Below are 27,293 nucleotides of genomic sequence, written 5' to 3'. Positions count from 1 at the left end.
CCACAGCCTCACTCCTGGCTCAGATCCACCCGCAGCTGGAGTCCCAACCTCGGCCCCCTTATCCTTTTTAAAGAAAACATAGTTTCCTAGCATCCAGTCTGGCAAGAAATCACTTCTCAATGGCTGTGGCTGTGAAACCCTCATTTCTGTATTATTTTATCTTTATGGCCCCCACTTTTCTATTAATCTGTCCGGTTCTCTAATTGTTTCTGCCTGCTGTAGAATTAATTTTGCTTGGTGTAAGTTAATGAGGGTAGTGGGATATGATTGGTTAGAGAATTATGTTACAATATGTTAGGATTGGTTAGTTACATTTCAGTGAAATGATTGGTTAAGAATGATAGAGCTGAGACTATTACTATATAAACTGGGGTCAAACAGGAAGTGGGGGAAGGGAAATTGGAATCACATTTGCTAAGGGGGGGGAACGGGAACAGGAAATAGGGAACAGGGAACAGAGACACAGGCAAGGCTCTGTGGCATCAGAGCTGGGAAGGGAGATGCGGGGTAAACGCTCTGCGGTGTTAGAACTGGGAAGGGGGACATGGGGTAAACGCTCTGCGGCATCACAGCCAGGAAGGGAACGCTGGGGAACAGACTATCATGTACAGATAAGCCCAACCGGAGTGAAGGGCTTCGGAATATGCTTGCTTGGAAAGTAACCCCAATAAACCGCATTGTCTGCGCTTCGGACTTCTGGTCTTCTGCTTTCTGTGTGAGGAGAACCAGAGGAGAGGGTGAAGGGAAAACCCTCTAACACACCACATTGGTTCTGTTTTACAGGAGATGCAGTGTGAGGGAGCCCTTCCTAAGCCATCTCTGTCGTGGGAGCACAATTGACACCTTCTGTGAGCAGCAGACCAAAGAGATCACACAGGAAAGGAAGGCTAAAGGTCAGTGACGAATCAGGCAACATTCATTACGCTGTTGAGGCTTCTGAAGTAGAGACTTTCCAGTAAAGGAGACAGGCCTCAGGCCAAATCATGTAAAAATAAAGCATTGTGCTGGCAAAGCCGAGGGCTAGTTTCCCCTCAGAGGAGAAAGGGGCAGTGCCTAATAAGAGGATTTTCTTGGTATGGTTTGTTTATTTACAGAAGGTACAAATGCCCCTGCCCAGGACTTAGCAGCTATTCTTCAGCCTCTCTGATGAACTGGCAACATACTAGCTAATTAGTGACCTCAGTTGGATGTAATGGGGCATAATTAGAAACCAAGCCCAGCTGTGGTGGTGAAGCTGGCAGAGCACTACTTCACTAGGGCTGGGGACTCAGCAGAGGAGGAAGATCGTGGAGAAAGGAACAAAGCAGGTTCTCCTCTGGGAACAGCCTGAGGAAGTCAAGTGGAGAGACCCACCTCGGGCAGAATCGGCTCCTGAGGGGTAGCCCTGAGAGAAGCCCTACATCAGGGAAGAGAAGAGAGGCCCAGAAAGGGTAGGAAACCAGTTCGTGTGGAATTTTGGACTCCCAACTGGGAAAAAGCCTGGGAAGTCAGTGCCTTGATGAGAGTGAGGAGAAATGAGAGAAGCCCAGGAGGGTTAAAGGACCTTTTGTGAATATCAGCTGGGACGCTGAGTACCCCAGAAGTGGAGTGAACCGTTGTGTGACTCTGCTGGAGGAGAACACTCTGAGGGTGAGTTGGGAGATGATGCAGGCTGGGCCATGGCACATCTGTGGGAGAGCCCAGTAGGAGCACCAAAGTGGAGAACCCCATGCAACATTGGGCCAGAAACAAAGGGGCACCCACAAAGCAGAGACGTGCTCTTCTAGTCCTCTTTCTTGAAAAAAAGAGATTGCAAACACTTCCCAGGCAGCCCTTGCAGAAACACCAGCTAAGGTTATGTCTACGCTCCAAAAAAAGGTGTGTCTTTTAACTCACATTAGCTAACTTGGGTTAAAATAGTAGTGAAGACAAAGCAACTTGGGTTTTAACTCAGGGTTAGCAGCTCAAATTCTACCACAGGCTCCTCTATAGGCTTTAATTTGAGCTGTCAACGCAAGTTAAAAGCCAAGTTGATGTGTCTTCACTGCTGTTTTAATCTGAGTTAGGTAACCCAGGTTAAGAACCCACAGAGTGACCAGGCAGAAAACGTGAAAAATTGGGACAGGGAGTGGAGGGATAATAGGAGCCTATATAAGAAAAAGACCCAAAAATCATGACTGTCCCTATAAAATCATGACATCTGGTCACCCTATGAACACACCTTTTATTTTTCAGTATAGACAGGGCCGGTTCCAGGCACAGCCGACCATGCACGTGCTTGGGGCAGCACTTTGGGGCGGGGCGGCACTCGGGTTTTTGTTTTTGGTTTTGGTTCGACCGGGCGGTGCTGGAGGGTTTTTTTTGTTTGTTTATTTTTGTTTCCACCAGGTGACACTGGGGGGGCGGGTCTGGGTGGCGCTCGGGGGGCTTTGGGGGGGGTGGGGACTTGGGTGGTGCGACGTGGCGCTCAGGGGGGGCGGGGACTTGGGCGGCGCGGCGCTCAGGGGGTTCGGTGGTGTGGCACTCGCGAGAGGTATGTTATGGTAAGGCGGCACTCACGGGGGGAGTAGGGCGGGGCAGCACTCTTTTTTTTGCTTGGGGCAGCAAAAAAGTTAGAGCCGGCCCTGAGTATAGACATATGCTAAAAAACCTGTCAACAAGGAGCAGCTTTGTCTTTCTTGGAGTTTGTCTTCACTGCAAAGTCAGCTGAAGTTATAATTCAAATGCAGCTCTAACTTTAGTCTTGTTCCATACAAAAGCCTTTAATTCAAATGCAATGTTGCTTGTAGCTCACATTGTTGCCCTATCGGAGAGTACAACTTGACTGATCACAACTCATCAGCTGCTAACACAGCTGCTCTGTAGTGTGGATGCAGGCTAGCACAACTTCAGTGCCACTAGTCCTCCAATGCCTTCCCACAATTCCCCAGCATGCCCCAAAAGGACAGACAAGTTCTCCAACAATTCACTGGGAAAGAATTCCTAGAGCAGCTCAGCTCACTGAAGAGCTGTAGGATGTATCCCGAGAAGTGCTAGCACCACATTCAGGTGAAAACAGAGCCATTATGGACAGGGCAACATGAGTGCTATTTTTGCAGCATGGGCACCCTCACCGGAGCTAGGCTAACTCAAGGGTAGAGCTCTGCAGCTGATTGGTTTCTCAATTTGCATGTACTCCTGAAATATCAGGAAAACATTAGTTTCAGATCAACTCAAAATGAAAATTTTTCAAAATTTTCAGCATACCGAAAAGTCAGAAAAAATTCATTTGGGGTCAAAGAAAAATGGTTCATTTCACTCACAATGGAACGGTTTTGTTTTGATTTTGAGTTTTTATGTTGAATAAAATTGAAGGAAATTTCAAACTGAAAAGTTGTTTCAAATCAAAATATTTTCAGAATTTTTTTTAACTGAAACAATTTGGTAAATTCAGCACAATTTCACAAAATCTTTCAGTTGCCCCAAGTCTGCATTTTCCATAAAAAACAGTTTTGGTTGAAAAATTTCCCATGTTCCCCCCTCTCCTCCCCGCAATTCTACTTGGGAGGAGTCACTCCAGTGCAGGTCAGATGAGTTAGCTTTGAAGTGAGGATGTAACCAGTGGACGCTTGCACAAATCTAACTTCTTAAACCACTCTGTGGCCCATTTCCTTCCTCAGTAACTGGATTTTACACCTGATAAATGACCAAATAGAAGTCGCACATCTAAGATGGCCTCAGGAGATGGCCTGGCTACTAATCTTGAAATTTCTGTGTACATAACAGTAGAAGTTTTCATCTCTTGCCATAACCATACTCTGTGATTTCGTCACTCTATCCTAAGAAAAATACTACTATTGAAGCAGCTGACATCAGGCTTGGGTCTCAACAAACCAGCAACACAAAGGAAGATATACAAATGGTCTTTTTTTTCTGGTCAGAGACTGAATCAGAACTTATTGGTTAATGACAGGCAGTGCTGAATATGGAAGACTTTTCTATTTATTTTTTAAAATGTGTACATGAATGTATTGCTCATGAGAACAGGGACAGCTGACAGTGTTCGGTTATGTAAGGATACCATTTGGCATTGCTGAAACCCATGCAGTGTTTCAGAGAAAAAACAGTGACATTGAGAAGGTCACATTGGTCATGGTGGAGATCAACTCCACACCAGCTCTCAGTGTGACACTGGGGCTAAGAAGGCCAAAGACATCCTTGGATGTATAAGGCAGGGCAAATCAAGTAGGAATAAGTGATACATCTGTGTGCAACATTAGTGAGACCGTTACTGGTCTGTCCAGCTGTGACATCAACTCTGAAGCTCCTGGCAGGGTTGCCTGGGAGGATTGAACCTGGAATCCTGTGAAGCCCTGAGCCTCTGCTGCCTGAGCTAAAGGGCTGTTTTGTTAGCCCTGAGGCAGTCGCAGACTCATAAACCTCTAAATCTGGTTCAGTCACTAGAGGGAGACATGGAGACACACTGGGTTAACCTGCTTTGCACTTAATTTAGCTCATCAAAAATTTTCTGTCAAAATGTTACTTTTTCCAATGCAAAATGGATTATGTGCAAAACAGACATTTTCTTTCCAAAAAATCATTTTAATTCAAACTGTTTGGAATTTCATTGAAAAACAAATCTAAAATTCAGTTTAAAACCAAAAAATGTTAGTTTTTTCAGATTTTTTTCTTTGTTTTTATTAACATTCTTTTATAACAGAAATCTTATAACTTAAATAGAGATACTTAGAGTATGTCTGTACTACAGGCCGGATCGGCGGGTAGTAATTGATCTATCGGGGATGGATTTATCGCGTCTTGTCTTGACGCGATAAATTGATCCCCGAATCGATGCCCATACTCCACCTTAGCAGGAGGAGTAAGCAGCATCGACAAGGGAGCCGCGGCAGTCGACTCGCAGCCGTGAGGACGGCCAGCTAAGTCAAACGAAGATACTTTAACTTCAGCTACGCGAATAGCATAGCTGAAGTTGCATATCTTAGATCGATTTCCCCTCCCCCTCCCAGTGTGTTATACACAAATACACATTTATAAACTGGCCTATGTAAGTCCCTAGAGCTGCATTGACAAGACCTGCTACCAGTCACTTTCCTCAGCTTTGTGATCTTGATCACATATTGTGGTTGATGCTTTTCTACTCTTTGTCTTTCTCTTCTATCTTTTAAGTTGCTAGCATCAGTTTAAGTCTTTCATCTCACGTTTAGGTCCAAGCTTCTGTTTTTCTTGCATTTGGGTTGTATAACCAATGTATTAGCTGTCCTATCAAAATGGTGCATAATATTAAACTTCAAACACACACACACACACACACACACAAAGAAAAACATCAATGAAGATAAAAAATATCTCATTTTCACAACTTTTTTTCCTGGAGAGGAAGGGGAGACATTGCTGAGCAGGTCTATGTAAAATGTTAGCTCCAAAGTGTATGTTTTGCCCTCTATGTTTGAAAAGCTGTAACAGTTATAGGTATTTCGTTTATATACATTCACACAAACTCTTTTCCAGCATGCCCATAGTTCTTAATTTCTTTCTCCTTCTGATATTGTTTCCGGTGATGAGTTTCTGGCCTGTCTGCCTTCATGAATTGATTGTGTTTGCCAGGTCATACTGTGACAATGGACACTCTCTCCTTGAAAATAATATTTGGTTTCACTTAAAATGGTTTTTGAAACTCCCCTGTGAAATAACCACTTTGATTTAAAGAAATCTGTTACCGTTGCAGCAGCTGCTCTGAACGCTCCAGAAACAAGAAGCACTTCTTGCTACATACAAACTGGAAAACACTTTGACAACATTACAACTGGCATTTGGCAGATTACGTATTTGCACGTTTTAACCCCTATCAAGCATTTGGAGGATATAGTGGTTTGTGCAACTGAAGCGACAAAATATTAAGACTATTTTTTGTCTGATCACCACAGAGGTGGGTCGAGTTATTTTCCGTATGGGTTTGGTACACGTTCAGGTCAAAGCCACACGTATCTGGGTAGCAGCTAAGCAGAGATAGGGGCTGAGTTTGTTGCAATGGAACAGAAATTCAACTTCCGCAGCGCGTATATATATATATATATATACACATATAGCTGTAAACAACCAGCTACTCAATTTTGTTTGTGTGCATTTTGGTAGCATCTACAGAACACAACTGAAATCAGGCCTCCATTGCACTGCACATTGTGTAGGAAGAGGGCCTGAAACATAAACCTTTGAATCAGAGGCCTGGTATGAGGGGTGAGGCCTGGGCTAAAGTAGTGGTCCAAGCTTTGCTGATATAAAGCAAAGTCAGGTTGTGAGCAAGAGGCAGGCCCTGCTCATAGAATCTGGCAAGAACAGGGCTGATAGTGCAGAAACACACATTCCTGAGAGGTACTAGGCACAGCATACTCATGCAAGGACATTCCAGAAGGGTGGTACCAGAACACCTTGATAACGAAATGGAGTCTCAAAGAGAGTGTCTTTGGCCAGCTGAACAGATACTGAAAAGTCCAGCCACTAATTGAGCTGCATCCATTGTCATGGGCATACGCTCACTGAGTATACTTGTAGCAATTATAAGGCATCTATACAGTGCTTCATTGACAATAAACCAGGCCGGGTGCCTTCATACCTTAACAGATCTTGTGGTCATTAGGTGGTTCACTCGAGGTCTGCTGTGCCAGCTGTCTGCACAGAGATGGGATGGCACATAGAGAAAACAAACACACAGCCCAATATCTGACAACACACACTGTACAAATACATAGTAAGAGACAGCCCGTGCCCCAAAGAGCTTCCAATCTAAATGGGAAGGAGAAATGAAGGACTGAGGCCCAGAGATTTAAGTGACTTGCCCAAGGTCACTTAGTGAGTCTGTGTCACAGAGCTAGGATTTGAACCTCTAGCTCACAAGCTTGTTCCTTATACACAAGAGCATCCTTGCTCACTAAGGTTTTCAGAGCTTATGCAAGGTAGCCTACATACACTCCAACTCTATACCTGTGGGCCAGTCCCTGTGCATTGGGAACTCTATGAAACTTGTGCACAGATCCCTGACTCTCAAGTTAACTCCCCGCCCCCAACCCACAGAGACAGAAAAGAAGAAATCAGCCGTGATGTGTCATCTACCCAACACCAACTCTTTTCACAGGGAGCATCGGTACAAGAGCTTGACTATCCCAAAGCTGTTGGAAAGGGAGAGGGGACAGGTCTGGATTGGGCTGCTCCCAGCAGGTCTGGGAAATGCCCGTTGTGATTTCATTTCCACACTCTTTTTCAAGTGTTGGAAATGTTGGGCCCCCTCTAGCTCACAGAGCTGCTGTTTACAGGAAAGCATGGGGGCGTCTGAAAGCCAATCAATTCAATGCCTCCCAGCTCTGCAAGTGCAAATGCCTTGATTAAAACTACACGATCGGTTCAGTCCTTAGCCTGAAACGGCGAAGGAAATCCACAGAGCGGTGATAGGAAAGAAATTCAGCAGCTTCTGATAGATAACACTTCCTGGCTTTGGATGTGTAGTTCATTTTGTTTTATTCATAATAGATAGTTCTCATTCATAACTCTACTTACTGGCGTGCTCTCATCTCTACGTGCCATGGCTGGGGAGGTTGTCTATGCTGATTTAAATATCCCGGGAGCCTGCTTACCTCGTTCATCTCAACCCCACAGTGAGTGTGTCCTTACTTCCTACTTTTGTGCTAAGATTGGGATTTTCAGCTACATCCCCAGTTTCTGCTTGGAGATGAGTGTGCAGAGACAGGGTCTGGAATAGAGGCACTAATTTGTGTAATACAGAGTCATAGAAATGTAGGAGTAGAAGGGACCTTGCTGGGTCTGTCGTCCATCCCCCCATGCTGGACAGGACCAAATCTGGGCCTTGGGTCTAGCCAAGTAAATGACTATTTAATAGTACAGTATCTTTTAAACTTTGTACTGTGTCAATGTACATGTCTCCCAGGCTGCTTCAGAGCTAATTGTAGCCCTAGCACAGAAAGACAAGCAGAGTATTGTTTTGTCAGAGTATCTTTAATGCTTAGTTTAGTTTCTTATTTACAGACTCTGGGGGGAAAGAAGTTAACGCTGTAGGTGACAATGTTTCCTGCCGAATGCCTCTAGAATAACGGTGTAGGTGGAGGCTGGCACGGATTCACAGGGTCTATCTGTGCCCCTTTGGCATCCCAGACCCCCAGGGCTCACACAGTGCCTCAGCGGTCCATGGACCCCAAGACTGAGTCTTCTGACACCAGTGATCCATCCCTGCCACAAATCCAGCCAAGCCAGACCCCTGTGGGTGGCTTGTTCTGTACCCCTCCAGGGTGCAATGCATTCAGGGAGTATTTGCAGCAACGCAGGCAACCTTTTCAGAACAAGGTAACAGTTATTAGTCACCTGGCTACAGACTCTGAACATCCTTGGGTTGGCAAAGAAGCAAAAGTTACACCATCGTCCATCCTGGTCAAGGCAGTGCTATGAACCAGCCAAGCTGCAATGGATTTCATCTCTGGCCCTTTCTCTGGCCCTTTGTCCTCCCCAGGGGAGAGCTTCTCATTCCCTGCATAGGGAAGCCCCTATTCCAGCCACCCAGCACCATTTTCCCTTTTGTTCTCCAGCTCTGTTCACATGTCTTACCTAATGAAGTTTCCTGCTCTTAGGCATTGATGGTTCAGTCCTTGGGACTTCTTTCCAAACCTTCTGTTGATCTGGGTCTGTTTCAGCTAGTGCATTGAGGACCCAGTTCATTCCAGCCAGGCAGCCGGATGACACACACATGTCTCCTGCACTTTTCCAGGAGCAGTGTTAATTCCCCTCCTGCCAAACACATAGGTGGCAATGCAAAGTTCAGAGAAAAACTGAGGCACGCATAGGAATCATGAAAATATTACAAATTTTTCCCACTTTGTCACAGAAGGGATGAAAAAAAGTTTCCACGGTTGAGTTTGGGGCAGAATGAGCAAGAATGAGCATTGAGATTCGGGATGCTCAGAGAGTGAATTTAAATGTGTTATTTTAGAAAGCAGGGCAAAGACTCTGCTCTCATTTAAACCAGTGTAAACCCAGACTAACTAGTTCTGGAGTCACTGTGGATTGACACCACAGTCACTGAGATCAGGATCCAACCCCGACTCCATTGATTGCAGTGAGCTCACTCTGGATTTACACCAGGGTCGGTGAGATCAGAATTTAGCCCTGAATCCTTCAGGTAAGACACTCACATTTGCAACAAAGAGATTTCACTGTGCTAACAGAGAATGACATGGGCTAATGGAGATGGACCATTTTTCCTTTAGAAGAACTGGCTGAGAGTACAGCCCAGTGGTTCTCAAATATTTTCCTTTTTGAAAACTGATGTATTCGGTCCTCACCCAGTCCCAGTTCAGCGTTTCCACACTTGGTTACATGAACAATTAATCATAGAATCATAGGATTGGAAGGGACCTTGAGTGGTCCATCTAGTCCAGTCCCCTGCATTCATGGCAGGACCAGCACCTTTTGTAACATCCTTGAGAGGTGTTTGTCTAACTTGCTCTCAAAAATCTCCAGTGATGGAGATTCCACAACCTCCCTGGGCAATTTATTCAGTGCTTAACCACTCTGACAGTTAGGAAATTTTTCCTAATGTCCAACCTAATCCATCCTTGCTGCTGTTTAAGCCCATTGCTGCTTCTCCTATCCTCGGAGGTTACAAAGAACAAATTGTTCTCCCTCCTCCTTGTAACAAGCTTTTAGGTACTTGAAAACTGTTATCAGGTCCCCTCTCAGTCTTTTCTTCTCCTGACTAAACAAACCCAGTTCTTTCAATCTTCCCTCATAGGTCATTTTCTCTAGACCTTTAATCATTTTTGTTGCTCTTCTCTGGACTTTCTCCAGTTTGTCCACATCTTTCCTGAAATGTGGCGCCCAGAACTGAACACAATACTCCAGCTGAGGCCTAATCAGCATGGAGTAGAACAGAAGAATTACTTCTTGGGTCTTGCTTACAACACTCCTGATAATACATCCCAGCACAATGTTAGGATTGAGGTTTTTTGCAACAGTGTTAAACTGCTTAGTGATACTAGGTCTGAAATAAGTACCAATCCTTAGATCTTACCTAGAGCTTTTCACCTCTAGATCTCAAAGTGCTTTACAATGGTCAGTATCATTATCCCTGTTTTATACATGAGGAAACTGAGGCACAGAGAAAGAAAATTATTTGCCCGGCATCACCCATGTGGTCAGTGCAGTAGCTGGGAAAGAACTGTGGTTTTCTGCATCCTGCTACGCCGGTCCATCCACGAGTCCGATAAAACAAAACAAAAATGAGCTCAGTTTAAAGCCACCCCCTCCATGCTCTCCCTAAGCTGTTGATTTCTTCTTTTGGGGCAAGGACATTACATTTATTCACTCTGACATTTTCTTCGGCTGCCGGCAGCCTTCAGAGCTCTGATCTTATTTAATTAGTTATGTCCCCATCCAATTCTGGTGTCATCTGCGGATTTGATGTACAAATGTTAGTGTAATAAGGGCACAGGCAGAGCTGTTTAGTTTTGGTGTTTGTTGCCCTAATCTTGTTTTCTGGACTGTTACATGTAAGACATTGTGAAGGGATTTGAGAAACAGGATCTTAAAAAGCAGGAGACACCCTCTGTTGTCTCTCTCATGAAGACTATTTTTGCTCTTTGTGGTTTTCTTTGTTCTCGGATAAAAACCTTACCCCTTTGGCTGAGCGGTAGCCATATTCACAGCCTGCCAAGCCAGCTTTCCTCTGCCTGGGCCCAAAGAAACAGCTATCGTGCCTCTGTCCCTCTCCAGGGAGTCACACAGACCAACACCTCAATTCAGCTGCTTCTCACTAGGGTGAACAAACCTCCAAGATTGTCCTGCAGTCTCCAGGAATTACAGATTAAATCTTAGGTCATGTGATGAAACCTCCAGGAATATGTCCAAAATTGGTAACTCTTGGGGTGCCAGGATGGGGGGTCTAGAGGGCCAGAAGGGCAAGCAACAGGGGAGGGAGCAGAGAGGAGTGAACAGGGGACGGGGTCTTGGGAAGAAGAGGCAGTGCAGGAGCGGGGCCTCAGGGGAAGCCCCAACACGCTGCTGGCTGGTCACAGGCTCACACCAAGGTTCAAGGACAGACAAGTTCTTCCACAATACGCTGCAGAACAATTGCTATTGTTTTACTACTTTGTGATAATATTAGGGGGTGCATAATTCTGTCCAGACAGTTTCAAGGAGGCTCTTAAAATGGACATTCGCCTGACGGACAGCTGTATCATAGCCCCCAGAATCATGATTAATTTATCGTTCGATGAGCCAAGGTAGGGTGGTCTGGTGGCTAAGATGCTGAGCTGTGAGTCTAAAGATCTGAGCTTACTCTGTCCTAGGTAGACTTCCTGTGGGATCATGGGCAAGCCGCTCCAATCTCTCTGGGCCTGAGTTCTCAGCTGTAACATCAAGGTGTCAGTGCTTCTCTACTACATAGGAGTGCAGTGAGCAGTTGTGGGGAGCGTATCTGCTGGCGCCATCCTCTTGCAGAGGTTTCTGGACAAGCTTTAAAAGAGAATAACGAGGAGTCCAGTGGCACCTTAAAAACTAGCCAATTTATTTGGGCATAAACTTTCGTGGGTAAAAACCCACTTCTTCAGATGCAGTCTCCATGCATCTGAAGAAGTGGGTTTTTCACCCTCGAAAGCTTATGCCTAAATAAATCTGTTAGTCTTTAAGGTGCCATCGGACTCCTTGTTGTTTTTGTAGATACAGACTAACACAGCTACTCCCTGATACTTGTTTAAAAGAGAATGTAAATCATCAAGTAATCACAATATTTCCTTTTTTATTATAATTTCCCCAAATATTGAATTGGCCAGATTTCCATCAGTGTCCACACTGGCATCAACTTGTCTTAAAGATCGGAGCGGCTGGGTACGTTGTCCTGCTGATGACAATCATAGTGCTGAGTGTTTGGGGTAAGTCGCACCACACCAGTTATTCACTTGTAAGCATATCACAGACAGTCAGATCACAATAACATCTATTGTTAAAGCATTTTTATTACAAGGGACATTTTTTGGTTCTTATAATTTCCCACAGTTTTCACATTTTGAGCTAAATTTTCCCCATTCATTCTTAGCAATATTTTTTTTTAAAGTTTGAGCCAAAGTAGCTCAGCTGTTCTTGGATACGACAAAAGTGGGGAGGGGAAAATAGGCTTATGATTTTTTTAAATTTATTTTTATTTTTAATTTTTTTAACAGCTCTGAGAGCTTGACAGGGAATTTGCCCTAGAAATGAGTTGGGGAACCAGAGAACCAGCTCCCCTAGGAATTGGGCAGTCCAGAAGTGAGGCATTACATTTTATTGCAATTTATGTTTTATTTTTAAAATTGGTTAAAAGTGCTACTTTTCTAAGCAGCAGTTGTTTTTGATGTGCTAGAAAAAAATTTCTCGGTAACACAAGGCACTGAAACCAACTTGCTGTTGTAGTTAGTACTCAGGGCTTCTCTGATTTTCTTGCTCAATGTATCAAACGTTTCATAACATCAAACAGGGGACACATCCAACAAGGAAATAAGATAAGTGCTCAGGCTATTTAAGACAGCTGGTAGCTGCTGCTTTTAATAATTTTAGAAAGAAAATGAAATGAAAAGAAATTGAAAAATAGAACTAAATATAAAAACTCAAAAAAAATTATGATAAACAATAAAAATAAAAATTTTATTTCAAAATTTTGAAATATTTCAGCATTTCATTTTTTTCCCTAAATGACAATGCTTTTTAGAATTTCCACTCCACAGAAAATTGCAAAATTTCTACTTTTTGTTCCAAACAATTTTGGACTGAAAATGTCGTCATAAACAGTGGCACAGAAATGTGAATGTTGACCCACTCTACTCATCAGTTTGGGAGAGACATTTAAAAGTTCTAGGCCTTGAACATATGGGTCATCAACGTTCCTTCTGTGGTTCCTTAACGTTTTGGTTTGGGGAAGTTCTAAGGATTTGCTGTTGCTGTTTTTTAATAGATCAGTGTGCATGCACTGTGATTTTTGTTATACTAGGGGGATGGTTTTTAATAGCAGATCTGCTCCTTTAGTACTTTGCTTGCAGATAGAATTTAAATGAAATTTCTCCAGTGCCGACGTGGAGGGTTTCTCCAGTTTAACTAAAGGTGTGAATGACACAACCCCAGTTGCGGACTGTCTTTTTTTGGCTTAACTTGATTGGGAGCAGATATAAGCAAAACTGAAATAAGGGCATTGCTAGGAGTGCTAGTGATGATCATGTAGTATTCAGGCCGGTATATTTGCCTGAGGTAGGCGTCGAGGCAGTCTTCAAGTGTACACTTGTATATTACACTCCCACTCTATCCAGCAACACGCTAGCTCTATCGCGTATCTCTTTTCACCCCATCTGCGTGTGGGCAGATGTAACACATGCTGTCTTTGTTCTTTGTTCACGCACATTAGTAAGACTATAAAAATATCAAAAGGCAAATGGGCAAACAACTCAAGACCCCACATTCTATCTCAGGCAAATATACAGGCCTGAATACTACATTATCATCACTAAGGGTACATCTACATTACCCACCGGATCGGTGGTAGCAATCGATCTATCGAGGATCGATTTATTGTGTCTAGTGTAGACATGATAAAATGGATCCCCGATTGCTCTGCCGTCGACTCCGGAACTCGACACGGGAGTGGCAGCGGTCGACTCACTGCCGTTCTCACGGCCAGGTAAATCGACCTAAGATATGCTGTTGCGTATCTTAGGTCGACACCCCCTACACACCCCAGTGTAGACCTAGCCTAACACTCCTAACAGGCATCTCCACTAATTACACCAGTGCAAGTTTGTGTGTGGACAAGGCTTGTATAACCCGTAAGCATTGCATTGGCTCTACACATGCGTGTGTAAAAAGGGTAAGAAGCATTTCATTGCTGATGTGAAGATGCGCTTGGGATAAGGTAGAGGTTTGAAGGATCCCACTTCAGTCTCCGCGACCAATGAACGTAGGCAGTGAATTACATAGGGCTGTTTAGAAGCTCAGCTCCTTTTAATGCTCAAAATTGGGCACACAATGAGGCAGGGCTCCGCCATGGTGCCCATTTTGTGCAAGGTAGAAGAAAATAGTAAGTATCCCATCATGGAATGGCTTTGTTACAGTTCAGGGGAGAGTTGCAATTTAAAAAAAAATAAAAACTCAGGCAATGCCATAGAAAGATTGCAAGGACCTTATTGAGGTGGCCAAGTCAAGCAGTCAGGAACTAGGAAATGCCAGTGATGCCTGTGCAAAACCTGAATTCAGCCCCCCTTGTGTGTTGCCCCTCCCAGGACCCCCCACCACTAACTTCCCCTCTGGACTCCACCCCCTATCCAACCGCCCTCATGTTCTCTGTCCCCTGACCACGTCAACCCCTATCCACACCCCCGCCCCTGACAGCCTGCCCCCCAGGACTTCCATGCCTATGCAACCCCTCCATTCTCTGTCACCTGACTACCCCCTCCCAGGACCCCCCAACCCTAACCGCCTCCCTGGGACCCCATCCCTATCCATTCCCCCCTGATCCCTGTCCCCTGACTGCCCCGACCCCTATCCACACCCCCGCCCCCTGACAGGCCCACCCAGAACTTCTACACCTATCCAACCCCAACCCCCGTTCCCTGGACCCTGACTGCCCCCCCAAACTCCTGGCCCCTTATCCAACCCCCCCCCCCCCATCCCCTTACCATACCACTCAGAGCAGCAGAAGCTCACACCCTGCCACCTGGCTGGAGCCAGCCATTCCACCGCACTGCTCAGTAGGAGAGGCAGGCCAGAGTGCTGGTGTTGCAGTCTGGTGAGGCTGCAGGGGATGGGGGACAGCTGGGGGAGAAGGGGGGGCTAGCCTCCCTGGCCAGAAGCTCAAGAGCCAGGCAGCCCGGTCCCGCAGGCCGTAGTTTGTCCACCTCTGGCCTAGAGCACCTCCCACATAAATGCCCACTCACCCAGCTCCCCGGCTCAGTGAAAATGGGAGATAGAAGCAGGTGCTGAAGAGGTGATGCCTGAAATCAGGGGTGCTCCAGGCAACCCAGGAAACTGAATGGCCCCAGGGCTGAGTGCAAGAGGCAGCGGTGCAATATGCAGCCCCTTGCTTGTCACACACTGCCCACCGTCCAACCCCTTCTGTGAATCAAAGGCCACCCCACATCCCTGCTACAGCCACCATCCAAGCTGTGCACTGAATAAGCCAGGGTTCTGTGTGGACAACCTGAGTATCGTACTAATGCAGAGGCACCCGGGGGGCAGACGTGAAGTTGCACAAGCAAGCTCAGCCAAGACATTTGCCTAACCTGAGCGCTGCCCTCTGTAACCTCCCCTGTCTTTGAACATAGAAAAAGCCAGGGAATTGTCGGCATTTTCTTGCTTATTTTCATGCCCGTTACACTTGCCAAGAAACAACTTGGTCATTCGCAACAGCAGGACAAAATGAAACAAAAGGGATCCCAGTTCATGAATTCTCCTGAGCTGCTCAGAAGGCCTTACCTTTGTTACACAGACAGGAAAAGCGAGAAGGCGCTGAACGGTTGTAGTGAAGGAGATGCCCAGCCCATCTGTTTCTTTCAGTCCCCCCGTCTCTTTCCCTAGCGCAGTGACTAGCCACTGCTGAATGAGGTGTAATATACAGACCTGCATTCGTGATGGTTTAAAGCGCAGTCAGCAATGCTCATTCACGTGGATGTTGCACTAAAGTTTTTCAGGGCTCCTCAGGGAGTGGACTGGCCGCTGAAGGTGAGGCGGCCCCCGAGAGACCCAGAAATGAAAGTAAATGCATCGCCAGCCTGGAGAAATTGTCTTATCTGAAACAGCACCTGTGTGACCCACCCCAAAGCAGCTCAACAGGTAACGTCACAGGCACTCATTTTTCTAGGTAGGTGCATCTTCAGTGGATTGTTATTTAACCTGTTTTTCTCCATGCTGCTTGTAGGACCTGCTTTTAGCCATTCGCTCCCAGCTCCGAAGCCCCTGTGCTGGTATTGGAGCTTGCTGGGAAATGGAAATTTCTGTTCTGTGGGAAATTCCAGCCATTTGGAATTTTTTTTCCCATCAGACTCAGAACCAAGAGCTGAATTCTTGACATTTCCTGGGAAACGAAAATTCCAAACAATTTCAATCCAATATTTTGGTTTGATAATGTCAATGCCCCCTCCCCTGAGGCCCCACCCTCGCTCTCTCTCTTCCTGTCCCCACTCCACCCTCTCCCCGATGCCACCACCCGCTCACCATTCTCCACCCTCCTCCAACCCCCTCACTGACCTGCCAAACAGCTGATCAGCAGCTACAGTAGGTGCTACAGTAATATAAATAACTCATTAATGATGACTCTTTCCAATTCCCCCTCCAGAGGGCTCCAGGTGTGTACTTTGCCCCAGGTACTGGCTGCCATACAAGGGAAAATGTTACTGGGTGTCTAAAGAAACTAGAATGTGGAACAGCAGCCATGAGGACTGCATAACAAAGAGGTCTCATTTACTGGTGACCCAGGACCAGGAGGAGATGGTAAAGTTAATTTTCTTGTAGGATATTGGAGCACTGCCCCGTAATAAACCTCTGTGGGAAAATGTACTTCCAACCCCGTCGATAAGCCAGCAGATATTTTGTTTGAAGGTCAGCAGCTTGGAGTGCTAAGATCCGAGGGACAGTACGTAGGGTTGCCAACTTGGTAATATTTAAAAACTTGACACTCCAGCAGGAATGCCGGAACCTCCCCTGCCCCGCCTCTTCCCCCAAATCCCCACCCCCATCCATTCCTCTTCCCCTCTCCCCCCATCACTCATTGCTTTTCCCCTCCCAGCCCTCGGGCCTGGGTCAGGAGGGATATGTCTGCAGAGCGGGGGCTGGGAGCTGCAGCTGCCCAATGAAGATAGGAGGTGGCCCCAGCTGAGTAGGGGATGGCACAGGTGATGACCCAGGGCCTCCCCACTCCCCCTGCCTGCAATAACCGGACTTTGGGTGTCCGGTCAGTAGATCTGACCGGACATTGTCAGGTCCCCTTTCTGATCGAAAACCAGGCACCTGGCCATAACAGTATGTTGTGGTGTTTGTTTTTTTTTATCACCCTTGTGATTTTCTCCAGTGCGGCATTTGAGTGTGGTGCTGTCAACATTGGAGCAGACTTCAGAGAATTAAAGCACCATTTATTCACTCAAATGCCTGTCTTGTACCCTTTACAGGATTACATACAGACAATCACATCCGAGAAAAATTCTGTTTGGATCGGATTAAACTTTAAATCTCCTGAGAGGACATGGATTTGGGTAGACGGCTCCTCCTTCAATGAAAACCTGTGAGTTTCCTAATGTTTGTACTATTTATGTTTGCAAACAATCTTATTGCCTCATTTGCAGATTCAGAAGCCACAAAATGTCGCCCTTCACCTCTTTGAAATTATTACAGTATGGGAAAACTCAAACCCATGAGTCTGGTCCCCCAAATTGTGAGATTTGTTTAAAAATCATGAGTTTTTTTAAAAAATAATGCATTTAGGGTTCTTTGCCTTCCTGTTTTCAGGGTCATGTTTTCAAACCACAGGAAGGGCAGAAACTTTGTTTTTTAAAAAACAAGCTGAGATTCTCCCATAATCACCTTACTCCGAGAGCTGGGACTTAAAGAAAAGTACAAAATAGCATGAGACTCGCAGTAAAACTGCAAGAGCTCCCAGCACTGCAGAAGTGAAGGTCACAACAGGCGTCACTGAAAAAGTTTGGGTTTTCGTGTGTATTTCAGGTATCATGATAATCAGAGAGCCAGATTCAACATAACATACTTGCAGATTCTAGGGACATAACCCAAACCCCAGCTCATCCTTCCCAGGTGATCAAACATGGGAGTTTGTTTGCAGCTAACGAGGCCTGATATACACCTAAAAGTTGTACCAATATAACTATATTAGTTGGGGAGTGTGAATTGTTACTGATATAACTACATTATTATGAGCTGTACTGGGAACACAGTTACACTGATCTAAAGGCGCCTTAAACCAGGCCAGCATATTCCCATACAGGAATAGCTATACCAGTATACGCACTTTTGTTCCTGTGGGCATGTCTAGACTTAAAACGCTACATACAGCGCCACGGCTGCTTCACTTCAGTGTAGCCACTACCTATGCCAACAGGAGGGGTTTTCCCATCCGTGTAGTTAATCTATCTCCAAGAGGTGGCGGGCAGGTCGACTGAAGAATTGTTCTCTCAACCTCGTGCTGTCTACACCGGGAGTTAGGTCGGGATAGCTGCGTCTCACGGAGCGTGGATTGTTCACACCCCTGCGAGACGTAGCTGGACTGATATAATTGCAGCCCTGTCTAATTGCATCCGCTGTGGTGGGAATTTCACTGCTCGGATTATACGACTGCAGCCAAAGTGGCAAAGCTTTGTAGGTTTAAACCAACGCCGGGCTAAAGCAGACGGGGGTTGGTGTGTAGCTGAAAGCTAGAGCCCAGCTGAATTGATGTAACAGGATCAAACCATAAGGCTGCTCAGTCTTTGCTCTACCATCATTAGCCAGCTGTCTGGGCAAAAGACTAAATGTTTGTATCCCCACTCAGGGTACCCACATGGTCTGTTCAATGCCTGAAGCACTGCTGGGCAGGGAGGAATGCCGCTTTCTTGATCGCTTGCCTGCATTTTTTCTATAGCCGTTTCCTTGGTTTTTTCCCCCCCATTATAAGGCAGAGACTGGGAGTTCCTGCTCCTAGAGAAATCCTCACATGAGACCTGATCACCCCTCGCCCAGTTACATCTTCTTGGCCAACTCGCTGCTCCCAGAGCCTATGTCCCTAACCAGTGCTGGTGAGCACCTAATGGAAGCCCATAATGCCGGTGTGACCCCATAAGGTGCCGGGGCCTCTGAGCTTCCAGCCGTCTGGGCGGCTACATTTGCAATTGCAATATTGCAAGAGCAGCTTTGTTTCTTTCCGTTTACTGTAATATTGCCCCTTCCTCCCCAGCGCTTCGTTAGTTCCTGAGCGATTTGATCTCCCACAGCTGTGGAACGAGGGACCTGGCTGGAAACTGGAGGGTGATGGAGATGGAGGAATTTTCACCCCAACCTTGGTGGACATATAGAAACTGGTTCTGCAGAGGCCCATGAGTTTCCCCTTCAGTTCCCCCCTCCACTTTCTGCAACTCCCCCATTTCCCCTTCAGTCTCCTCTTGTCCCTGTCCCCCCGCCCCCCATGGCTCCCCTCCTTCTCTCAAATTCCCCCACTCTCCCTAACTCTTTACCTCCTCCATCAGATTCCCCCTTCCCTGGCTCCCCCCTACTGCCTCCTAGCCCCTTCCTCTCTGGTACCTTTTCTCCTGGAGTTTTGGGAGGAGACAAGGAAGGGGAGGTGGGATCTTCTTTCTCTGCCTGAAGGCCAGAGCCAGTCAGAAATAGGGAAGCTTTGGAAGCTAAGGGGAAGGGGACATCACCAAATATAAGTGCAGGGAAACCAGGAAGAATTTTGAAGTGGCATGTGCCATTCCCTGCTGCTTAAAACACCCGTCTCTCTCCCCCCATCTCAGCTGAACACACAGTCACACCATCTCTACCCCTCAAGCACGCACCCCTGAATCAGAGATTAAGACCCAGAATCCCAGAGATATCTTGGCTCCTAACTCCCATGGATTTCAGTATTTAGGTAGAAGGGATTAGGGGCCCTAATTTCCATTGAAATCCGTGAGAGTTTGGAGCCTAACTACCTTTGAGGATCAAGATCTGAGTGACTTGCCCAAGGTCATGTAGGGAATCTGTGGCAGAGCCTAGAACTGAATGCTGATCTGGGTCCCTGCCCAGTGCAGCCTGGGAAAAAAGAAATCACAGTTTCCTGCCCCACGGGGCCGCTACAGACCCAAGTCCCTGTGAAGTCTATACACATTGGCAGTGATTGTCTCCTTGATTCTGCAGGTTCCCCAGAGTAGGGAGGCCCAGTGAAAGAGACTGCGGGGTGTTAAAAAGAAACCAGATTGCGTCGGAAACCTGCAGCGCTGAATTAAAATGGATTTGCCAGAAAGATGCGCTCCTGATATAAGCAAGGCTGGTCCAAATCTGTTGTTGGTGCAATTGACGGAGAAAAGGCCTTCTGTCTTGGTCTGTCCTGTGAAGATTATCGCAAGGGCTGTGTAACTTCCTTTGTTCCATGGTTTGAAACATCTGGGGTCGGATCCTCAGCTGACGTATATCAGCAGGGCCTCGTTGAAGTCAGCAGACCTGGGGACCAGTTTACATGAGATGGGGGTGATGCACCATGGTTAATTCACTGCTCTGGCTGCGTGGTCTCATGTTGTGCTAAGAGTCTTTTCCCCAGTTCCATCTCGCTGTGAGATTCACTGTGGGGACTGGACATTAAGCAACTCCCTTGAAGGCTGTCACGGCTTCCAAAAACCGCGGATAGCAGGAAGGAGCCCTGCTGCCAACCTGGGGCTGCCAGGTTTTTTAAGCACGGTCCTCACTAATTGCCTCCCTGCTGTTTATGGCACTCACTCTCTACAGGTGTGTTCAACTCAGACCCCGATCCCGCAGCACTCTAAAAAAATGTATTGTCTGAAGATGTCAGTTCAATTCAATGGTCTGTCTAGCCGGGATCCTCTCTGACAGCAGCCACTGATTCCTTTTTCTGGGGCAATCTCCTGGAGCCGTGATTTTAAAACTGTGTGTCATAACTAGAAAGGGAAGGGAACAACTCTCCTGTGTACAATACTACAAAATCCCTCCTGGCCAGAGACACCAAAATTCTTTTACCTGTAAAGGGTTAAGGAGGTCAGGAAACCTGGCTGACACCTGACCCAAAGGACCAATAAGGGACAGGATACTTTCACATCTCGGTGGGGGGGGGGAGTCTTTTGTTTGTGCTGTTTGTTTTGGGGGTGGTTCGCTCTTGCGAGTAAGAGGGACCAGACATCCATCCAGGCTCTCCAAATCTTTCTGAACCAATCTCTCATATTTCAAACTTGTAAGTAACAGCCAGGCAAGGCGTATTAGCTTTATCTTTGTTTTCTCAACTTGTAAATGTTCCTGTTTGCTAAGAGGGTTTACCTCTGTTTGCTGTAACTTTGAACCTAAGGCTACAGGGGGTTCCCCTGGCTCTATGAATCTGATTACCCTGTAAAGTTATTTTCCATCCTGATTTTACAGAGATGGTTTTTACCTTTCTTTCTTTAATTAAAAGCCTTCTTTTTAGGACCTGATTGATTTTTCTTTGTTTTAAGATTCAAGGGGGTTGGATCTGCACTCGCCAGGAATTGTTGGAGAGGAGAGGAGGAGAGATGGTTAATTTCTCCTTGTTTTAAAATCCAGGGTTTTGGATCTGTGTTCACCAGGAACTTGGTGGAGAAGTCTCTCAAGGCTACTGGGAGGGAGATAGTCTAGGGGGATGGTAGACAGAGTTTCCCAAATAACTCTTAAAGGATTTGTGTGGTGGCAGTAAAACCAGATCGAAGCTGGTAATTAAGCTTAGAGGTTCTCATGCAGGTCCCTACATCTGTACCCTAAAGTTCAGAGTAGGGAAAGAACCTTGACACTGTGGGTTGCAATTCAGTTCTGAGTGTCAGAATGTAAGGCACTGGGTCTCGGCGACTCTGGTTAGCAATGCCATCTGGGCCATTAAAAGTCCTGGCAGTGGTGCTGCCCAGCTAAGGCCGGCTAGTCCCTACCTGGTCCAACACCACGCTGTGCCCCAGAAGCGGCCAGCAGCAGGTCCAGCTCCTAGGCAAGGGGCCACGGGCCTCCGTGTGCTGCCTCTGCCCCGAACATCAGCTCCACACTCCCGTTGGCCAGTTCCCGGACAATGGGAGCTGGGAGGAGGTGCCTGCAGATGAGAGCCGCGTGGAGCCACTTGCACGCCTTCACCTAGGAGCCAGACCTGCTGCTGACTGATTTCAGGGCACAACATTGTCCGCAGTTCCAGGACAGGCAGGAAACCTGCCTTAGCACCCCTGGTGCGCCACTGACCGGGAGCCGCCTGAGGTAAGCCTGCGCCCCAACCCCACACTCCAGTTCCCTGCCCCAGCCCTGAGCTCCCCACCCCCCAACCCAGAGCCCCTTCTGGCCCCAGCCCGCAGCCCTCACCCTCGCACTCCAACCCTCTGCCCCAACCCTGAGCCCCTCCCACACCCCAAACCCCTCATTCCTAGCTCAACAATTTTGTTCAACTGAGTCACCAGAAAAAAAGTTTGAAAACCACTGTCCTTTAGGAACCGTTATTCTAAACTGCTGCATTCTGGGGGACATTTCTCTCCAGCCTGGCAGCTGGGGAGACTGTTGTGAGCTCTAAAGCAGGAGGGTTTGGGGTCCTTGTATCTTTTTTCTAAGCAGCAAAAGTTCCTTGTTGCAGCATCGCCTGCCTGATATGGTGTTGGGCTAGCTGCTGCCTCAGTTTCCCCTCTCTCAGGTAAGAATCTCCTGACCTTCCAGCCTAGCTTGGTTGTTGCAGGGACCTGGCCCTCCAGCTAAGTTGTAAAAGAAAAGCCCACCCCTTCCAATGTCTCCGAGGCCATAAACAAACACAACAGTGGCTGCTACCCCAGCCTCAGGCTGGGCACAGCCTCTCCTTTCTCAGGATCTGTCTTCTTACTTCCAGTTCTTCTGATTCACCATTCTCCCCATAGACCCTCCTGGGGTTCTTAGAGTCTCTACCAAGCACCAACCCCCAGGGCTTCCTACCTGCCATCTCCCATCTTCTGCTCCGCAAGCTTCTGTCCTCTCTCCATCCCCAGAGGCCTGATTTAACCCCATGACCTGTCTGTCATGTGACTTTCCTTATTTTTTCCACCCGAAAAGCAAGCTGAGTGTAACAGGTGGGGCTAGGACCTGCCTCCATTTAAAGTGCCACCCACCCATTTTCCATCTAAATGTCCAGTCTGGTTTTGAATCCCGCTGAGCTCATGGCCTCAGTAACATCTTGTGGCCTTGAGTTCCACAGGATAATTCAGCCGTGTGTCAATAAAATATTTATTTTCATCTGTTTTAAATGTGCTGCCTTTCCATTTCATTGACTGTCCTCTTGATTTGATTTATTTATTACTTGGAATAGGTACCTACTGCTCATCTATGCATTATGAATGATTGTAAGACAGTTTGCATCTTTAACTAGAAGAGTTTTTTGGGAGCAGCAACAGAGTGTCACTGCTTTTCCGTCCCTTCCAAACTATTCTCTTTTCGTTTCCCGCATCGATCAGGTCTGGCACAGATCCAGTTCTTTTCCGTCTCACAGTTTGACGAGCTGACGCCTATGTCATTCAGATATGCACAGTTTCCTCCTCCCCTTACTTCGAACCTGCAACCAGAAGCCGCAGAGCTAGAATCAGTCCGAAGCCAAGGCTTGTTGGTCATAACCACAGAAAAGCATAAACTTGCATGGATTTTGTTAAACTGGGGAAGCCCCCTGGGTGGATGGAAGCTATTATTCCAGTTAAAGAGCATTTTATTTTGTTTTATCTTATACAAATTCCCAGCTGACTGATGCTAAACCAGAATAAGCAACGGAAACTGAAAGAAGAATGTCCACACTGCCTTTTGCACTGATTTAACTAAAGCAGTTTAAAGTCACACCTTGAGTTTAACAGGGACTATTCTGCTTGTAGACCAGCCCCGAGAGAGACAGTGGAATTCTCTGCACCAAAACAGAGTCCTAGAGGCAGTGTCTTATCTGTTCTTAAAAATCTCCCATGACAGGGATTTCACAACCTCCCTGGTAACCTATTCCAGGGCATAACTACCCTGACAGTTAGAAAGTTGGTCAATCCCCTGTCAGGGATGGTCTAGGTGCACATGGTCCTTCCTCAGTGCAGGGGACTGGACTAGATGACCGCTTATGAGTCCCCTTCCGACCCTACATTTTTATGATTTTGATGATTCTATGAATGGAGTAACAAACTAAACCCACAAGGGATGGAAATGCTGACTTTTCACCTGTTTTTGACCCATGTACATTTGTCAGGTTGATCTCCATTGTTGATCTCTCTGCACTCAGCACTTCCAACACCAGTGACTTAGCACTGAGAAAATTTAGACCCAGAAACAAGCTCACCGGTTGTCAAATTCAATGCCGTTGGGCCACTTCCAAGACTGACTGGGCTCCTTTCTGAGGCCAATCCAATGGTAAACGCTGCCTTTGTACCGCAGAAGGAACGTCTTCAAAACAAACAAAGGGGGACCATTGTATTGCATGGATGAATGGTTTATGTTTGACACCTTGCCCATAACGTCTTCCACCTAGACAGTATCTATCATGTGAAAAAAACCCAGGAGGAGGAGGAGCGGAGGGCATTTAAAAAAAGAACAACTTTTTAGGTCGCCTTCCTCTATTGTCACAAAGCAAAACAGGGCACAAGCCCCTGTGTCTTTGCTTTAGAGGGAACGTATAAGGGAAAGCGTGTTGCTCTGTGTAGTGGCAGGCAAAGGGTGGCTTTATAGTACAGGGGAAATGCCTACAACACTCAAGAGCCAGGCAAAATCAGGCCATCTCTTGAACCAGCCACATCTCCTGACCATCCATCCATCCGGAACCACTGGCTGTGCTGAGCTGGGCGGGGAGTGAACTCCCAGGAGATGAGCAGGGCTGGAGCTGGAGTTCCCCACTGAATTCCTGCTCGGGGGCAGGCTGCCAATGAGCAATTTCAATCATGCACTGGCTGCAAAGCTCCAGCTCCAGACAGGGACCTGGGAAAGATCATTCACTCTGCCCTCCCAGCACGAGACACACAGGGGTGCCTCACACAGCAGGGCCTGGGCACTGTCCCATTGGCTCATGGTCTGTCGTGCCAAGGCCCGTCTATTGCGCTCACAAAACACCTGGGCCCCTCACCATCTCCAGGCCACTGTCAATCCCAGCCAGGGAGGCGCTGTGTGAAGAGCAGTAGCTCTGGCTGGCGGTCCAATTCCTTTCGTCCTCAGAGAAGAAGTAGCACTGTCTTTGGTAGCCGACCCAGCCATCCGGGCACGATGGGACATTTGCACAGTCCAAACATGGTTCAGCGGTTCTGACTGAAACAGAAAGTAGCACGGGGTAAGAGGCTGCCCTCTCCTCATCTCTGTATCCAAGGGGAACACGTAGAAATAATCCCCTCAGACCAAGGCCTCAGAGAATCCCCTAAGCAGCTCTGGCAATTACATGGATGCAGTGGTGGGTTGTGACGTTTTCAGTAAGGCAATTCCACACTCGCATGCAGGACATGACCTCACCTTCCAAATGCTTAACAAATGAAGGGGGTAGGGGGCTTCCGAAAATGCACCTCACTTGGGATGTCATTAGCTCTAGGACTAGCCCTGGGCCAGCCCCCTTCACATTTTTCAACCAGCATTAGAAAAGAAATAGGACGCAACTACAGGAGCTAAGACCCGGGAAGCCGTTTGGCTAAGCGTTCGCTAGTGTCTGCAGCGCTCTGCTGGCTCCCCCAAACCTCGAGTCGCGAGGACGTCAGCTCCAGGCCCTGGAAATGTGCGCTCGAGCCAGCTCCAGATCCAAACAGAAAATACAGAGAGTGAATCCATAAGAGCTGCGCACTCACCTGCCAGGGCAGCTGCAGTAGAGATTAAACCCAAGATAAGGACTGTGACTGTGACTGTTGCAAGGATTTTAAGTGGTCTAGTTTTCCTGAATCCGTAACCTGAAAGAGACCAACATATTAACACTCCTGGCCTGGGGCTGCCGCAGGGGAGAAGAATCTGAGTTATTTATTTACTGTGGCCTAGTGCAGAGACAGAGGACAGTTTGCACACCCCCTAGTCAAGCAAATGGCCAGTCACTAGCTTCATGGTAGATCCAAGTTTGTAGCTATCTCTGATCTACACTGCACTGAATATGGGATTACAAATTTCCTCCTGAGCTTTTCGACAGCACTTATCACTGTAGTAACTCGAGAAGAGATTTAAACAAGTAACGGTTAGAGATTGGCATGGAACAAGCCAACCTGCTCCCTGCACAGTTATGCCTTTGCCATCATGTCCCAGTGAAACAAACTGGGATATTCAGCCATGAACCGGAGCGAGAGAGACAGGGCCATAGTACCAAACAGGTGCAGCTAGCAAGCCCACAAAATGCCCCTACACCCTGTTACACAGCCATAAGTACCTGGCTGCAGGGAAAGTTGTAGCAATAGATGTGAAGCAAGCGGTGGTGCTCACAGGAAGCCGGTGGGGTGATCAGATCCCTGCTGTATTCGCAGGCAGGCGTTTGGGCTTCTGCACCCAAAATTGAAAATACGGCTTCATCTGCATAAGCCGCAGTGTTTCTCCCAGGCAGAGGGGCTCCACCTACCTGGTTCCTTTCCTCGCTCTTGGTCTCCATTGCTATTAAGGGGCATGTCCAGCTGCTGTTCCTTACAGATCCCCAGGCCATTGTACATCCTTTGACTTTCTGTGTCATTCTCTATTTAAAAAAAATAAATCACAATTCTGCTTGAACTTACTATAGTCACAGTAACAATTGATAGGGAACCCCCCCCGACCCCACCTTACCCAAGGCCCCAGGCTTTTTTGCTGAAAATAAAGTAAGAGTAGGCCCTTAGCTAGAAGCAAGAGTTTTAACTCCTGCTAAACTTGTTTTTCTGTACAAAGGGCACGCTGAGGCAAAAAAATGTGGCCAGGGCCCCAAAAAGAGGAACTAGAATCGGATAAAGGGGAACCAGAAAATCTGTTAAATTATAACAGCTTTTAGTTTATCATGGTTTATTAAGTTGCTTGTGTGGGCGTAAAATATAACTCATGATCATTTGACCAAAGGTACACCAATAGGTATTTTTGGACCCAAGTTCCTCAAAAAGGCCTGAGCTACGTGCAATAGCGTAAGCACAAGTAGGTGGAAAACCAGGTGTCAATGTCCTGACGATCGCGAAACCTGTAAAATGGGGAAGTAACAAAGGAGCAGGCTTGCAAATTAGCTCATAACCGGTATATTAATTGCAATCGTTTTTAGCAGATGGTTAGAAGATGTTATTGTATTAACCAAATAAGGTATCATCGGATGTATGAGTTCATAGGATAATTTGTGGTTTTCGGCTTTATAAACCCAGGTATCACTGCTGTAAGGAAGAGCGACTTACCCCTTGCTAGGGGATTTGTCGTCTCTCCGTGTGTACACATGTATCTCTGATTGATCAATAAAGGAGCCTCAGGCTGTCTGATCAACTCAACACGGTGGTGGTCACTTTCCACGACACAATGAAGATGATGGAACTGAATGATTAGAGGGGAAGCATTCTCTGTGGTGTGTTTCCTTTGTGCGTTGGACAGCAGCTTGTGGTGTTATTATTTGTTATCTGCATTACATTAGTGCCCCTTTGTGCTCCATGCTCCACACACAAATAACTAAAAGCTGTTCTCTGCCCCAA

At 46.8% G+C, this 27,293-nt stretch overlaps 2 protein-coding genes across 6 annotated transcripts; one reads left to right on the top strand and one right to left on the bottom strand.

The window, feature by feature from the left end:
• Nucleotides 1-520: 520 nt before the first annotated feature.
• On the top strand, nt 521-20,716 carry LOC115640853 (killer cell lectin-like receptor subfamily F member 1). 5 transcript variants are annotated; one of them, XM_030543907.1, is made up of 8 exons: nt 802-1,629; nt 4,833-4,899; nt 7,505-7,625; nt 11,808-11,906; nt 15,676-15,825; nt 16,328-16,482; nt 17,157-17,269; nt 19,873-20,716. In XM_030543907.1, exons 3-8 carry the CDS (start codon nt 7,553-7,555, stop codon nt 19,994-19,996), a joined length of 714 nt encoding a protein of 237 aa, XP_030399767.1. In that variant the 5' UTR covers nt 802-1,629; nt 4,833-4,899; nt 7,505-7,552; the 3' UTR covers nt 19,997-20,716. The 5 variants fall into 5 exon arrangements, with proteins under 5 accessions (XP_030399766.1, XP_030399767.1, XP_030399768.1 ...); XM_030543909.1 differs by having other exon boundaries at nt 808-893; XM_030543906.1 differs by lacking the exons at nt 4,833-4,899; nt 7,505-7,625 and adding an exon at nt 521-549 and having other exon boundaries at nt 784-893.
• Nucleotides 20,717-22,949: 2,233 nt separating this feature from the next.
• Nucleotides 22,950-26,327, bottom strand: LOC115640882 (C-type lectin domain family 2 member D-like). The gene is made up of 5 exons (XM_030543963.1): nt 26,222-26,327; nt 25,473-25,571; nt 24,770-24,948; nt 23,993-24,096; nt 22,950-23,239 (listed from the first exon to the last, which is right to left on the bottom strand). Exons 1-5 carry the CDS (start codon nt 26,307-26,309, stop codon nt 23,086-23,088), a joined length of 624 nt encoding a protein of 207 aa, XP_030399823.1. The 5' UTR covers nt 26,310-26,327; the 3' UTR covers nt 22,950-23,085.
• Nucleotides 26,328-27,293: the final 966 nt, after the last annotated feature.

The sequence above is a fragment of the Gopherus evgoodei genome, unplaced genomic scaffold (assembly GCF_007399415.2).
Source record: "Gopherus evgoodei ecotype Sinaloan lineage unplaced genomic scaffold, rGopEvg1_v1.p scaffold_32_arrow_ctg1, whole genome shotgun sequence".
In the NCBI taxonomy this organism is placed as follows: domain Eukaryota; kingdom Metazoa; phylum Chordata; order Testudines; family Testudinidae; genus Gopherus; species Gopherus evgoodei.
The sequence above is the reverse complement of the archived record's forward strand: the minus strand, read 5'-3'. Positions and strand labels throughout refer to the sequence as shown.